The sequence below is a fragment of the Ranitomeya variabilis genome, chromosome 8, assembly GCF_051348905.1.
Source record: "Ranitomeya variabilis isolate aRanVar5 chromosome 8, aRanVar5.hap1, whole genome shotgun sequence".
NCBI classification, from domain to species: domain Eukaryota; kingdom Metazoa; phylum Chordata; class Amphibia; order Anura; family Dendrobatidae; genus Ranitomeya; species Ranitomeya variabilis.
In genome coordinates this window covers 175,905,208-175,922,508 of record NC_135239.1, presented here as the reverse complement: position 1 = coordinate 175,922,508, position 17,301 = coordinate 175,905,208, and the positions used below count along the sequence as shown (strand labels likewise).

The window sequence follows — 17,301 nt, the reverse complement described above, 5'->3', positions numbered from 1 at the left end:
GGTTTCACATATTTTATTATATCTGGGCTTTTATGGTCGTTTTTTTCTTCTGTAATTTGTGCTCTATGTACAGAGGGGATTGCGGGTTAGGAAAATGGGGAGTATGCATTAGACATAAGAATATCAGACCTGTAGGGAAAACTAACATGCCAAACTTTCTAGGCCAAAATTCTGAAACCCCTGAGTTTGACACCAAGAAAGCTTATGTTTCCTACGGAAGTGGGCAATGTCCCATTACTTTCTAGTAATGGTTAGTAATAGAAAGTTCACTTGCATCGTTCAGATTCTTTCTAAGTGGACGTTTAATGCTTAGAAGCCGTAGTTAATTTGAATGATATTGTAATATAATAATGTAATTGTTTATTTTATTGTGCCATTTATTCTCAGTTTTTACCATTACTTTCCGCAGTTTTGGATTATCTCCAGTGCTGACAGAATCTTAGCAGTTTTTCGCACAATGCAATTACTCTTTGCAGTACAATTAGCATCGTGCCATGCTGTTATTTAAACTGAACTCTGCAGATTCCTCCTAAATGTTACTTGTCTTAAGGTTCTCAGATGCTCGGCAATCAATCATGTCGCAGAGTTTCTTTACGCTCTACTGATGATATCAAGAGCCAGGGAGAAGCATTTAGACTAAACCCAGATCTCGACGCAGGGCCATCAATCACTTTTCTCAGTAAATGTGAGAAATTTTAAGCAGTCCGCACATTTAATTTGTTGCACAGATTATGGGACCGGTGTTAGGAATATACAGAAACATTTTTTTTTACTAGTATGTAAAATTAAGGTTTCGTCACAGAGCATATTCTTTACTGACTGCTCACTTTTGTTCTAGCATGACACGTATAAACTGCTACTCAATATACACTGATTAGTCAGTAGATTAGAGAACCCATCTATGGACCCACTATGACCTTCAGAACTACGACAATTTGTCATGGCATAGTTTCCACTAAATATTGAAATCATTATGCAGGAAGGTTGATTCATGCAAATTGCAAAGCGTTTTGTAGTTGCTGCAAATTAGATGGTGATACTGACCTGTTCTGAAGCCTGTTCTACCTCTTGCCATAGATGCTCCATAGGATTAAGATCTTGGGACTGTGATGGCCAGGGAAGCAAAGGAAACTTCATCTCATATTCCAACTAATATACAACCCTTGTGGCTTGTTCCATTGTCCTCTCAAACTTCAAAATTGAACCCGTTGGACCCCAAACACCTCCCTGTGGCACGTGTAATCGACACCACGTCTCACGATACTCTGTGGAAGGAGGGGTGATTGAGCTTGGAGGCTACCGAAACGGATGGTTGCCTATCTTCTAGACATGAGGAAATATAAGGAAAACAAACTCGATTGGGGTCCAGTGGACACCACGCGAGTTATTAAAGGTTATAAATGTCCTTCTGCTATAGAAGAAACGGCTGCCATAAAGGATTGACCTTGGTCATCTACAGTGTTAGACCCTACTGCCCAAATGTCCATCCACAGGTATTAGAGAACCCTAAATGTGCCATGACAATATTCCTTACCTCATTACTCCAGCAGCGTGAACTACGAACACTTAACAGGAAGGGTTCCTTAATTCATGCTGGTTGTGTCAAATTGTGACCTTCCCATCAGACTGGTGGAACAGAAATCTAGATTTATTTGACCCAGCAATTTTTTTAATTGTTTAGTGATGCAATTTTGTGCTTTTTTTGTCCCCTTGAGTCATACATTTATGTTTAGACAGCAGACAAACTGACCAACTCCCGTTACAGCCCAGCCATGCTAAGGAACAGTGAGATGAGCATTTGGACATATTAGTTATAGCACAGGTGTTGTATTTGCTGCATTTTTCTTGACTAAATAATTGGCATACTCCTCCTATACCCCTTTGGACACTGAGTTGTTTTAATTCACAGCATCCCTTTTCGCTGGTCCAAACAAGTCTCTGTCCACTGTGTTTCCTTGCTCACACCTTTCTTGGTATATTCTCAACACTCCTGTACGACAAAACACCCACAAAGTTTGCAGTTATTTAAATGCCCATGCCCCATTCCAAGTCAATTAACTCACTTGATTTTCCCATTCTAACAGATCCGTATCTGGACTGAAATTCAGCCCTGGCATTTGCAAGCACACAGGCCCGTTCTGTTCCCTGGCCCTTTTTCAGAGGGGGGCGTCTCGATTACTAATAGTATTACCCTGACAAGAGGAAAGCAATATTTACTTCATGACCCATATTTTGAATATTATGTTTATATAAGATTAAATAATAATTCAACCATAAAAATAATATTGCAATATAATAGACAGATAACGCCAGACCATAACCAAATATTACCATATTATACTGTAGTGATAGTACCGCCATACTGATCATTATCCAAAACCTCTGTACTAGTGCTAGACTGATACATTACAGTGATCATGTAATGGTAATACCAGTTTTACACCAGTGCTCTGCTGCCCAAATATGTGAATCATATACAGATGCTCACCAGTGGTGTGTTTTTTTTTCATCGGAATCATTTATTTTTCCTTCTCTTTTCCAATTGGCCTAGACCTTCATGACCACTTCTTCAAGCCATAACTTGTCCCTGCCAAATATAACACACAGATATATTTGGCTTATTGCTTTCCAGCCCCCTCTTTACATTCCGTAACCTGTACGCAAACTATATAGTGCTAACACCAGTGCCCTAGACAGTAATAATGCCCCCTTTTTGTGTCCTGTACAGTAATAGTTTCCTCTCTTTGTACCCCACACAATAATAGTGCCCCATTTCTGCCAATACACAATAATAATGTTCCCACTGTACTTCCTTATCATAATAATGCTCCCCTGCGCCTCCTTACAGTTATTCAGCACCATGTATGCTATCGTTACTACTGCCCCATACGGTATTTTGCCACCACAGCTACCTATACATAGTATTATGGCCACCACAGAACCCCACACAGTATGATGTTAATCATAGTCTTCCACACAGTATGATGTCCACCACAGACTTCCACACAGTATAGTCATCAGAGCCAACCACACAGTATGATGGTCGCCACAGGCCCGCACAGTATGCTGCCACCACAGCTCCCCACACACAGTGTGATGCCTCACAGCCCCCACACACAATATGACGCTACCACTGCCCCCCCCACACACAGTATCATGTCCACCACACACTTCGACACAGTATGGTTATCAGAGCTCCCCACACAGTATGATGGTCACCACAGGTTCCCACATAGTATGATGCCACCACAGACCCCCTTACACAGTATGATGCCACCACAGACCCCCATACACAGTATGCTGTTATTCCATCGCCAAAACTATGAAAACCTTTGTGCTGCCCATTATATGGCTACGTTCACATTTGCGTTGTGCGCCGCAGCGTCGGCGCCGCAGCGCACAACGCAAACAAAAATGCGGCAAAACGCACGCTAAAACGCTGCGTTTTGCGCCGCATGCGTCCTTTTTGGCCGAAAGTTGGACGCAAAAAAAATGCAACTTGATGCGTTTCTTGCGTTCAACGCTTGCGGCCATGCGGCGCAAAATGCAGCACAACGCATGTCCATGCGCCCCCATGTTAAATATAGGGGCGCATGACGCATGCGGCGCCCGACGCTGGCCGCAAATGTGAACGTAGCCTAAGTTAGTATGGTTGACCTTTAACAGTTTAGATTTGTCGTACGACAGATTGGTCACCATATAATGGAATCTGATGTAAATTAAAACCGTAACAAGGCAAGTAGTGCGCTAGGCATAGGGAGTGAATGAAGCAGAGGTGCACATGCTTGATACCTCCTACATTCAAACAGCTCTGCACATTCTCATTATCTGGATTGCTTGGGCTCAAGTGGTTGAACGCCAGCGATCAATGGGTTATCTCCTATCTTATCAACAACTTACATACTTAATACAACCCATATAATACATTGAGTACTGTAGTAATAATTAGGGATGTATCACCTGACTAATACTAAGAGTTAGGAGTGGACTTTTATAATGACTAATCATCATTCTCTCCTCGGCTTCTCCTGAGCTGCAGTAAATAATAAATCATGTTACTGTGATAACACTACGATTGACTCACTTTGAAACTCTGGAAAATAACCGACTTTATTCTGCCAAAAAGATGTATGAGAATTATTTTGAGATCGGACAGTGGTGCATTTTTAGTTTGTATAAACCATTAATTGAGGTAGACTTTTATTACTTAGTTTCTTTTTTTTAATATCCAATCTGCTTACAGTACCAGTCAAAAGTTTGGGCAGACCTGTTCATGCAGTGTTTATTTGTTCCTATTGGAATGTCCACATTATAGATTCAGGCTGAAGGCAGCAAATCCATGAAGGAATACCTATGGAAACAAATAAATAGTAATGTGGAGAGGAAATGATATACCAAACTAACTTTCATTTAAAAAAAGAAAACGTGAAGAAAAAAAGGAAGAAAAGCCAATATAATCAATAAATAATGTATATACATGAGGTCTGTTCTAATTTTCTTTACCTTGATATGAACACTAGAACGGACCTCATGTATATACATTAATTATTGATTACATTGGATTTTCTTCCTTTTTTCTTCACGTTTTCTTTTTGGTAAGTCATTTCCTCGTCACATTACTACTTCACTTGCGTCAGGGAACTATGCCAGACTATGATTAAGAACATGACAGTTCGAAACGTGTAAGACAAACTGGGCATATTCCCAGGAATTGCTCTTTTTTTCTTTTTTTTTACTTTTTTGCCTTTTTAATGAATTTATAAATACATTTACTGTTTTTAATGAATTTTCCCTGGATTTGCTGCTGGATATCTATCTCTATTTCTTACATTCCTCAAAGTATACCCCTTTTATTCTGATGATAGCATTACACACCCTTTCATTCTCTCAAGCTGCTTTATATCTTCAAGTGCTGTCATAACATTCATCAATCTTTATGATAAAACTTGTTTTCATGAGGACCGCCAAAGGAAAGGACGACCAAGAATTATCTCTGCTGCAGAGGATAAGTTCATTAGAGTTACTACCCTCACATAATGTAAATTGCCAGCACCTCAGATAACTAGCCTCCTAAATGATGCATAGACATCAAGTAGCAGACACATCTCCTTATCACCTGTCCAGAAGCTGGCCTTTATGGTTAAATTGCTGCAGAAATATCATTAATGAGGGCCACAAACAAGAAGAGACTTCTTTGGACCAATCAACACTAGGACTGGACATTAGATCAGTGGAAATCTATACTGTGGTCTGATGAGTGAAAATTAGAGATTTTTAGTACCAACCACCATGTCTTTGTGAGATGTAAAAATAGTTATGGATAGTTTCTACCTCGTGGTGCCTATTGTGAAGCATGGAGGGGGAGGTGTGATGGTGAGAGATGGTATTTCTGGTTACACTGTTCTTGATTTATTCCAAATTCAAGGCTCTCTTACCTGGCATGGCTACCACAGCATTCTGCAACAACATGCCATCCCATCTAGTTTGCACTTAATGGGACCATCATTTGTTTTGTAACAGGACAATGACCCAAAACACTTCCAAGCTACAGTGGGGAAAAAAAGTATTTAGTCAGTCACCAATTGTGCAAGTTCTCCCACTCCCAAGATATGAGAGGCCTGTAATTGACATCATAGGTAGACCACAACTATGAGAGTCAAAATGATAAAACAAATCCAGAAAATCACCTTGTCTGATTTGGCAAGATTTATTTTGCAAATTATGGTGAAAAATAAGTATTTGGTCTCCTAAAAACATGCAATATTTCTTGCTCTCACAGACCTGTAACTTCTTTAAGAGGCTCCTCTGTCCTCCGCTCATTACCTGTAGTAATGGCATCTGTTTGAACTTTTTATCAGTATAAAAGACACCTGTCCACAACCTCAAACAGTCACACTCCAAACTCCACTATGGTGAAGACCAAAAAGCTGTCGAAGGACACCAGACACAAAATTGTAGCCCTGCACCAGGCTGGGAAGACTGAATCTGCAATAGGCAAGCCGTTTGGTGTGATGAAATCAACTGTGGGAGCAATAATAGGAAAATGGAAGACATACAAGAGCACTGATAATCTCCCTCGATCTGGGGCTCCATGCAAGATCTCACCCCATGGGGTCAAAATGATCACAAGAATGGTGAGCAAAAATCCCAGAACCACACGGGGGACCTAGTGAATTACATTCATAGAGCTTGGACCACCGTAACAAAGACGACCATCAGTAACACACTAAGCCGCCAGGGACTCAGATCCTGCAGTGCCAGACGTGTCCACCTGCTTAAGCCAGCACGTGTCCGGGCCCGTCTGAAGTTTGCTAGAGAGCATTTGGATTACCCAGAAGAGTATTGGGAGAATGTCATATGGTTATGGTCTGATGACGCCAAAGTACAACTGTTTGGTAGAAACAAAACTCGTCGCACTTGGAGGAGACAGAATGCTGAGTTGCATCAAAGAACACCATACCTACTGTGAAGCATGGGGGTGGCAACATCATGCTTTCGGGCTGTTTCTCTGCAAAGGGACCAGGATAACTGATCTGTGTACATGAAAGAATGAATGGGGCCATGTATCCTGAGATTTTGAGTGGAAACCTCCTTCCATCAGCAAGGGCATTGAAGATGACACGTGGATGGGTCTTTCCTCATGATAATGATCCCAAGCACACCTCCAGGGCAACAAAGGAGTGGCTTTGTAAGAAGCATATGAAGGTCTTGGAGTGGCCTAGCCAGTCTCCAGATCTCATCCCCATAGAAAACATTTGGAGGGAGTTGAAAGTCCATGTTGCCCAGTGACAGGTCCAAATCATCACTGCTCTAGAGGAGATCTGCATGGAGGAATGGGCCAACATACCACCAACAGTGTGTGCTAACCTTGTGAAGACTTACAGAAAACGTTTGACCACTGTCATTGCTAACAAAGGATATATAACAAAATATTGAGATGGACTTTTGTTAATGACCAAATACTTATTTTCCACCATAATTGGCAAAATAAATCTTGCCAAATCAGACAAGGTGATTTATTGGATTTGTTTTGTCATTTTGACTCTCGTAGTTGTGTTCTACCTATGATGTCAATTACAGGCGTCTCTCATCTGTTTAAGTGGGAGAACTTGCACAATTGGTGGCTGACAACATACTTTTTTCCCCCACTGTATGTAATGGTTATGTGACCAAGAAGGAGAGGGATGGAGTGTCGTGCCAGATGAAAAAGCAGCCAACAAGTGCTCAGCAACTCCGTCAAGAATTTTGGGAAAGTTATTATCTGGTGAAGTTGCTTGAGAGAATGCAAATGATATGTAAAGCTGCTGTCTTAGAGTAAAAGGGGATACTTTGAGGAATTTAAGGCTTAACATATTCTGTTTTTTTCACGTGTTTATTTACCCCTTGTTTTCATGTGTATTTCTTCGTATTTTTGCTGCTTTCAGTCTGAGTCTGCAATGTCCAAATTCCAATAAGAACGTCAAAAAGAATTGCATGAACGGGTGTGTCCAAACTTTTGGCTGGTTCCATGTATAACAAATCTAAAAGGAATTGGGTCAACATAGATATTGATGTCATATCACTAGTATATGCCACCAAAATGTGGAATCCAACCACAGTGACTTCAGCCGATCACTAGAACAAAAACATATGTTATTTAAAAGGTTTTCCACTACTTTTTGACCCACTTTCATATGTCCTAAATCTTCTTAGTAATCACTTTTCAAATCAACTTTCATTACCTGCTCTGCTTCCATGAGCACATCTTAGTTTGGGTCATCTAATCCTCTGCTGATTTGCAGGCACTACTTCTTGTCTCTGTTACATTCTATCCGCCCCCTCTTCTGGGTATAGAATTCAGATGGAATGAGGGGATCACGCTGCTTTTGATGGGGAAAGAGCTGCCTTCAAATGATTGACATCAGTCTGAGCACACAAGCTCAGATCAGTCTTCACGGATCCTGCCACTGATTTGGAGCACTGACCCCTTTAATTGACAAATGCTGTGATGTCCTTGTCATTGGAAAGCACTGTGCAGCACTTTGCCGATGCTTTACAGCACAGGTGATGGGCCCTTCAACTGAAGAGTCAGTCTGCAGCACTCATCAGCAAGTTCATATGACAGACTTCACTGTCCACCACATTGATTCTACTGACAAGCACTGCAATGTGCTTTCTAATAACAAGCGCATCACAGAGGTTGTCAATTGAAGGGGCTCCAAAGAATTGTCAGGGTCAGTGTAGAGGACAGTGAAGTCTGTAATATCAGCTTTGACACCCTGTCAATCATCACCCTCCAATATAGCTAAAATCAAATTATTAACCGAGCCATGATATTATCATGGTTTCTGCTATAAGCACGTATGTCTGAATTGACCCATGCTTGCTCTTAAATGGATTGCTGTTCCTTTAATCGTCTGCTCATTGAATAATATATATATATATATATTCCTTTTTTATTATGCCAGCACTGACATGCACGAAGAATGAAACATTCCCACGTGTCATATTCCCAGAAACTAGCTCCTTGAGCCTAGAGCAGAGCAACTGTGTCAAAAGGTAATAGTATTCAGTTTCTTTAATTGGACTTCTATAATTAATGTAGTAGTCACAATGCTAATTTTGTACATGCTTTCCAGAATGATTTGTAGGACAACTGTGATTTTAGAAATATAATAGTCCTGTGAATTAACTAATATTAAAGGGAATCAGTAAGCAGGTTTTTTGTTGCCCCATCTGAATAGAGCATAACGTGGGAGCAGAGACCAGGATTCCAATAATGTGTCGCTTACTGGGCTACTTGCCCATTTTTAACAGAATCCCTATTTTCTCTGCTACAGATCTACAGTTCTCTTACTGCTGAGCTCTGTATAACCCCGCCCACACCATTTATTGGTAACTGTTTAAACCCGCCCACACTATCTGCCAATCAGTGGTGTGGGCGGGATTATATAGAACTCAGCAGTTAGGTCATGTGCACACATTCAGTATTTGGTCAGTATTTTATATCAGTATTTGTAAGCCAAAATCAGGAGTGAGACAATCAGAGGTAATTGAAGTGTAATAGAAACACGTCACCACTTCTGTATTTATCACCCACTTTGGGTTTTGGCTTAGAAATACTGATGTAAAATACTGAACGTGTGCACGTGGCCTATTTGGTCAGTATTTTATATCAGTATTTGTAAAGCAAAATCAAGGGAGGAACAATCAGAGGAAAAGTAATAATAGAATGGAAAGACATCACCACTTCTATATTTATCAAACACTTTTGGCTTTGGCATTAGGCTACTTTCACACTAGCGTTAACTGCATTCCGTCACAATGCGTCGTTTTGCCAAAAAACGCATCCTGCAAAAGTGTTTGCAGGATGCGTTTTTTCGCCATTGATTAACATTAAGCGACGCATTGTGACGGATTGCCACACGTCGCACCCGTCGTGCGACGGATGCGTCGTGCAGTGGCGGACCGTCGGGAGCAAAAAAACGCTACATGTAACGTTTTTTGCTCACGACGGTCCGCTTTTTCCGACCGCGCATGCGCGGCCGGAACTCCGCCCCCACCTCCCCGCGCTTCCCCGCAGCTCACAATGGGGCAGCGGATGCGCTGGAAAAATGCATCCGCTGCCCCCGTTGTGCGGCGGAGACAATGCTAGCGTCGGGAACGTCGGCCCGACGCACAGCGACGGGCCGAGCCAGACGCTAGTGTGAAAGAAGCCTTAGAAATACTGATGTAAAATACTGACCAAATACTGAACGTGTGCACGTGGCCTAACTTCTTAGTTCTATATAGCCCCACCCACAACACTGATTGGCAGATAGAGTTGGCGGGATTAAACAGTGTGGGCTGAATGCTTAGCGGCGTATAACTCCACCCACATCACTTGCCAATCGGTGGTGTGGGCGGAGTTATACAGAGCTCAGCATTCAGAGAACTGCAGGATCTGAAGCAGATAAAACATGGGTTTTATCAAAACTACAGCAAGCAGTCCAATAAGTGACATATCGCTGGAATCAGGGTCTTTGCCTCTACATTATGCTGCTCTAGGATGGGGTAATAAATACCTGGTGACAAATTTCATTTAAAGCAGAAAGGTGTACTGTCATAGTACTGCTCAGACGTGTACTGAAAGGACATGCTTTACCCATTATAGGCTGTGGGTATGTTTTGGCATTCTCGCATATGTGCCGAAGTTACATGACAAACATGTTGTGAATATATTAATAATACACACTGCTTGTGAAATATTAATGATGTGAATGCACGATTTGATGTGTTACATTTAAGCACTTTTTAGCAGATAAATGTGTTGGCTTCATCCTCTTCCCGGTAAGTAATATCTCTTACTTACTGATCTCTTTGACAGGCTGGAGATGGTAAATACCGGCTTATCCATTGTGGCTCAGTCAGAAAAACCTCCGGCAGGACAGACCGTAAAGCCGAAATCAGCAAGGAGCTGGACAGACAAGAAAACCGATTTACAGAAACATCAATTGAAAATACAATCTTTGAAAAACCAGAAAATGGAAGAGTCCTCATCAAAGGGAGAACATGGTGTTGTGTACCGTCCTAAGCACTCTGAGAGCGTTATCGCAGAAAAAGGTACATGTAGAGAAAATGCATAATAACACTCCTCATTGTGTCTCAAGCAGAAAAGGGACACATAGTAACATGGGTGGCCCCGCTCAGTGCTATCTTCAGATCTCCACCATGTCTGTATTGTATACAACCTAGGAGCCACATGGGTATAAGCGATGTGTAAGCCTAGTCTATGGATATAGTTTCAGTGGTAATTTATAAGCAATTTTAGAAAATAAGTCATCAAACCTCTTAAGGACATCATAGAAAGGATCATTTTGCTCCCTAGGACCATGTTGATTTTGCCATCTCATAGCAGAAATGTATCTGTGATATACCTTCTTTGATTCTTTTGTTATTAGGAAAGTTGAAGCTTCTAGGGGGAGCGACATTTTTAGGTGCCAGTTATTTATATCTTGGGGAAATGGCGAAAATACAAATCAAAGAGGATGGTTCATCAAATATTGGTGAAATAGAATGCGCCAAATTCATTAGGAAAGCCCATGTCGTTAATACGTTTGGTGCATCTTTTGAGGCTTCCATGACGCAGAGTCAGAAAGAGTCAGAAGTCTACTATAAGGCCGGCGTCACACTAGCGAGTTTTACGGACGTATGAGCACCGAAAATACATCCGTAAAAAACGCATTACACACGGCCCAATTATTCTCTATGGGGCTGCTCCTATCAGCCGTATATTACGCATCCGTAATATACGGTCTTGTACGGCCGTAGAAAATCGCAGCATGCTGCGTTTGTCACCATATTACGCAAAAAAAATCGCCAATGAAAGTCTATGGGGGCGAGAAAAATACGGATTCCACACGGACCAGCAGTGTGACTTGCGAGAAATACGCAGCGGTGTTAGTGAAAAGCCGGTAATTCAATTGCCGGCTTTTCATTTCTCCTTCCCAAACCCGACATGATATGAGACATGGTTTACATACAGTAAACCATCTCATATCCCCTTTTTTTTGCATATTCCACACTACTAATGTTAGTAGTGTGTATGTGCAAAATTTGGGCGCTGTAGCTGCTAAAATAAAGGGTTAAATGGCGGAAAAATTTGGCGTGGGCTCCCGCGCAATTTTCTCCGCCAGAGTGGTAAAGCCAGTGACTGAGGGCAGATATTAATAGCCTAGAGAGGGTCCCTGGTTATTGGCCCCCCCTGGCTACAAACATCTGCCCCCAGCCACCCCAGAAAAGGCACATCTGGAAGATGCGCCTATTCTGGCACTTGGCCACTCTCTTCCCACTCCCGTGTAGCGGTGGGATATGGGGTAATGAAGGGTTAATGTCACCTTGCTATTGTAAGGTGACATTAAGCCAGATTAATAATGGAGATGCGTCAATTATGACACCTATCCATTATTAATCCAATTGTATGAAAGGGTTAAAAACCACACACACACATTATTAAAAATTATTTTAATGAAATAAACACACAGGTTGTTTTAATATTTTATTGCTCTCTCAATCCACCTGAAGACCCTCGCTTGGCAAAATAATAAACCAACAATATACATACCTTCTGATGAACTGTCAGGTCCCACGAAGTAAATCCATCTGAAGGGGTTAAATCAATTTACAGGCAGGAGCTGTGCTAAAGCACTCGCTCGTGCCTGTAATTCCCCGGGTGCTGAAAGGAAAGCTGGGTGATTTGTACTTACATTGAGTTGCGGTGAGGCGCCCTCTGCTGGATGTTCTCATGAACTGCAGCCTTGGAAAAGTTCCCACGCTCGAGTTCATGTGAGTTCATCCTGCAGAGATACAGTGTATACAGTGCCTTGCTAAAGTATTCGGCTCCCTGGAACTATTCAACCTTTTCCCACATATCATGCTTCAAACATAAAGATACCAAATGTAAATTTTTGGTGAAGAATCAACAACAAGTGGAACACAATTGTGAAGTTGAACGAAATTTATTGGTTATTTTACATTTTTGTGGAAATTCAAAAACTGAAAAGTGGGGCGTGCAATATTATTCGGCCCCTTTAACTTAATACTTTTTTGCGCCACCTTTTCCTGTGATTACAGCTTCAAGTCGCTTGGGGTATGTCTCTATCAGTTTTGTACATCGAGAGACTGAAATTCTTGCCCATTCTTCCTTGGCAAACAGCTCGAGCTCAGTGAGGTTTGATGGAGATCGTTTGTGAACAGCAGTCTTGTAGTCTAGGGCTATGATAATTTGGGACCTTAAAACTGTTCTCCAGTGTTTAAAAAAATGTATTTTAATGTTTAGAAAGTGCAAAAAAAAAAGAAATTTTAGTAATATACTTACCATAAATTAAGAAATCTCTCTCAAATTCAATATATCAGCAACAGATTAGAAGTGGTCCTGACACTTCCAGGTACTCATTGGGTTTGATTCACGAGGGAGCTGTCTGTTAGACTGTGGCCAGTGATATGTATGAACTGACTGCTTATTTCAGTAGCAAAGCCAGCGTTCTCTGTCACTGATTGTCTCAACTATTAATAGAGAAGAGGACTTGCTTAGCTATTAAAATGAGCCAGTCAGCCAGTCCCCTTCATAAACTTTACTGATCATGTGCTAACATAGAAAGCTTTCTTCTACGTTGAAACAATCCTTTTAACCCCTTAATGACTGCTGATACGCCTTTTATCACCTGAGAGAGTTAGCAGACCCTCATCATTGCAAAAATCATGATTTTTTTTTAACTACTAAATTGACGATGGTCTAGGAGTGCACATTTTGTTGTGAAAAATTTATTAAGGAATTTTGGAGAAAAATGTTAGACTGTGTCACTGTGCGCTAGCTTGGGGTAAAGCATTAAGCCCCATCCCAGATGACTTTTCCATGCATCAAAAAATATGGGCTAGCAAACATGCTTTCTCTCTCGATTTCATAGTGTAAAAAAAAAACTCATGCAAAATTCTTAGGGTATGTGTCCACGTTCAGTTTTGCTTCAAGCTTTGGTCAGGTTTTTATGCAGGTAAAATCCTGACCAAAACTGCACCTGAGGTCACTGGCAGGTCACCTGCGGTGTTCCTGCGTGTTTTGCTCATAGTAGCAACATGCTGCGTTTTGAAAAAACGCACCGCATGTGCGTTTTTGCGGCAAAAACGCATGCGTTTTTAAACGCATAGTGGAGTCAGGATTTCATGAAATCCCCTCCACTATGCTGTAACATCTGGACGCTGCGTTTTTGACGCTGCGGAAAAACGCAGCGTTTCCTGAACGTGGAAACATACCCTTACAAGTTGATGATAGCTTAATGGCCAAAATTTTCCCTTTGTAATCAAACGACTTTGGGGAAAATGAAGATGTGGGCACTATCAGCCACATTAAATTGGCATGCCAAGCACCAATGCCAAGGCTTTCTCACCTACAGACTATATTATTCTACTTTCCCATTTTTTTAATTTCTCCTTTTTTTCTGCAATAAATATATGAGTGCGCAATATACTCCTACAGCACTTTATTGTTTAACCCCTTTTTTATCTGCCGCCTTTCCTTTTTTTTCCCCCCTTCATTGTTATTTTTTTCGTATCTGGCTGCTATGCTCTCCTGCTTTCATGCGATCAATTTGTTGTGTGTGTATATATATATATATATATATATATATATATATATATATATATATATATATATATATATACATATATAAATACACAACAAACAAGCTATATATATGTATATATATATATGTATTTTTTTTAGTTTATGTAAAAGTAAGAGAACGCTGTAAAATTGTGAAAACTTCCAACAATATTTTTGTGTTATTTTTTTACTACACATATAAAAAGTTTATGGAGCTTCTTCAAAGCTTGGGAATAAAACCCCCCAACGTATTACGTTGGCCAGATGTTACATTATACTGAGTGATATCCTAAAATTCCAGTTTACAGAATGTGGCAGAAAGCACAGGACTTTTAGAGCATAAACGCTAGCTTCAATTAATAAAACCGTGGGATTGAAAAACACCATGTGGTATTTCCATAGTCAACAATCCTAGCAGTTCGCAGTTCTTGCTCGGTGAAAGTACTAAAGTAAGGAAAGTAATTTCGGATTTTGTGAACCTAGGATTATGAGAGCAGGACTCAATGGGGTGTCTGTTCTGTAATTTGATATTCAGCACTTATACTCTACAGTCTTTACGCTTCCAAACTTTACTGGATGTTGTTTTTTTTAGAAAACTACAGCATTTCATCACTTATTTATTCCTTTATTTTCCCAGTCAGGAAAAAATCAGAGGAAGAGAAGTGTGAAAAGGCCTCAAGCGTTCCATCACTTCAAGGAGAAAGGAAGTATTTGATGTTGAGCATTAACTTCATGCCGCTTCTTGCAGGTGCGTGCAAATATCAGCAGAAAAGTTTATCCAGAGGTTATACAATTGTTTTAAAAACTAAATACTCGATCGTTCCATGTTAGCACTGCCAAGTCAATCCATGCTTTGTACCTGTGCCATCCTGAAGGCACTTGGCACTGTTGCCACTTCCTGCAGCTTTGGCAAAATATGGCGTAAACTACTGTATTAGAGCCTGTGTTCACACACAGTTCTGATGTAAGTGCTGCAGGTCACACCTGCTAGTCTATGCAGAGCCGGCTTTGTAATGTAAATAGTAGATGATATACATTTTTTATGATACTTTCCCTACCAGAGAAGTAGCTCATACCACCTTGCAGTGTTGGAACTCAGTAGCCAAGGATATATGAGTTATGTCCTGGCTACTAAGGCCCATAACTGGGATCATGGCTTCTCTTCTTCAATATGAGAGCAGAATTGGCGCTATAGATGGAAGCCAGCCCTGTATATAAGTGGTTTAAAGTGAAAGTAGCAGTTGTGTGGCAGCTTAATACCTTCATTTTAAAGGGGTTTGCCAGGACTTTATCATTAATAGCCTATCCTTAAGATAGGTCATCAATGTATGATTGATGTGGGGGCAACACCCGGCACTGCCGCCGATCAGGTGCTACCAGTGTTGGCGGGCTCCCAAATTTCTCAGTTGCAGAGTTGCACAGCACAGCTCTGTCGACTGTATAGTGGCTGTAGTCAGGTACAGCACATCCCCCCCCTATTCAAATCAATAGGGGGAGTATGTACAGTACCCGGCCACCATTCCATCAACTGAGCTGTGCTGTGCTGCTCCGCAACTGGTCAGTTCTGGTCTCCACTATCATCGGGAACAGCGGGCGGTGCCGGGTGTCACGCCCCTACCGATCAGACATTGATGACCTATCCTAAGGATAGGCCATCAACGTGAAAGTCCCAGACAACCCCTTTAACCCATGATCTCATGGGCTGGGTTTTTTTAAACTGTGTTGATTCAGATAATCTTCACTTGAATTTGAGTCTTTAATTGCCATTGCCACTAACACATAGCCTGTCATAATAACTCTCCCCTTTCTCATTAATCATACTGACCCACAGAATAAACTTAGTAAGCTGTATATTCCACATGCTAACACAGTAGAAAGGTATTCAATTAAGCACAGAAAACCTGCGATTGCTGAAAAATAATGGGCACTGAGAAGCCTTGGAACATTGGACATTGCAAAACCTCAGTGAATATCCCTTGTTTATTACATTGGAATAAGATAGTGGTGATGAAGCTGTAGAATTCAGTAAAAGATTATAAACTTAAAATAAGAAAACATATTCGTTGTATATTTTTATGGTTAATCTCTTATACTGAACTGTTAAGTTAAAAAAAAATATGTGTACGTTGCGTTTTTACTCCGAAAAATGCAGCATTTTACTTTGCCAGTAAGATTAATGAGATTTCTACACATTTTGCTTATTTTGTCCTTGCAGTTTTGAAGCTGTTTCAAATCTGAAACCTGTCAATTCTTTCAGAGTTTTTTGCAGTTTTTTCACCCATTCTAATGAACAGGGAAAATGTATAAAAAAGGCGGCAAATACACAGTCCTAGCTATTCTTTTCTTTTTGTTGTATTTTTGTGATTGAAAATTAGTTAACCTTTCAATAAAAATAGAATTTTGAAAAAAGGCGGCAAAGCGCATGTTGTTTTCCTGCCAAGAGACATGTTTTTGATGCAGAAGAAATGTCTTCAACAAATACTTGCGCTAATTGGGAAAAAGATGTTCTGTTTTTGCACTCTAATTTTTTTTAGGTCAAATTGGTCACTACACCTCAGTGCCTTGAAAGGCTATAGTTTCCATAAAATAGTGTCACTTCTGAGGTTTCCACTATACTAATACCTCGGGGGCTCCGCAAGTGCAAATTGGTGAAAGGAAGCCAGTCCAGCAAAACAGTAGTTAAGGAATGAGATTTTTCCAGGTGAAGCCGCTTCCGAAAAGCGCTGGCGGTCTTTTTTCTGAAGCTGCTTTGCTGGTCGTTATGTTGGCGTTTTTTGCGGCGGCTCCACCACCAGCGTTTTCTTCCCGTGCTTTTAACTACATTTGGAAGCCGCCCGAAGAGTGAACATGTTACTTCTTTTTATTACTTCATGATTATGAAGCCCTGAAGCGTTAAGTTCTTTTTTTTTTTGTTCTTTTCCAAGCGGATTCCACCTGAAAACAGACATTGTGTGCACGTACCTTTATCTTGTTTTTCGTTGGTATTGTCTTCCAGCTCCTCCACTCTCCATAGAAGTTTATAAGCACAAACTGTCATCTCCTATCTCAGTAATGTAAAAACCTACAGTCACTGAATACAGATTATACCTGTGAATGTAGTAGGATCGGTTCAGGAGGAGGAAAAAAAAAACAGATTTCTCCAATAAGATATATTTCAAACTTTGTTATTTTGACGTGTACTATTG

At 40.8% G+C, this 17,301-nt stretch overlaps 1 protein-coding gene across 1 annotated transcript in view; it reads left to right on the top strand.

The window, feature by feature from the left end:
• Window positions 1–17,301, top strand: part of CFAP92 (cilia and flagella associated protein 92 (putative)) — a 119,599-nt gene that overhangs the window by 53,571 nt on the left and 48,727 nt on the right. The window contains exons 6-8 of the mRNA XM_077278598.1: window positions 8,448–8,538; window positions 10,346–10,581; window positions 14,754–14,864. Coding sequence (XP_077134713.1) covers window positions 8,448–8,538; window positions 10,346–10,581; window positions 14,754–14,864 — 438 coding nt within the window. The remainder of the gene's footprint in view (window positions 1–8,447; window positions 8,539–10,345; window positions 10,582–14,753; window positions 14,865–17,301) is intronic.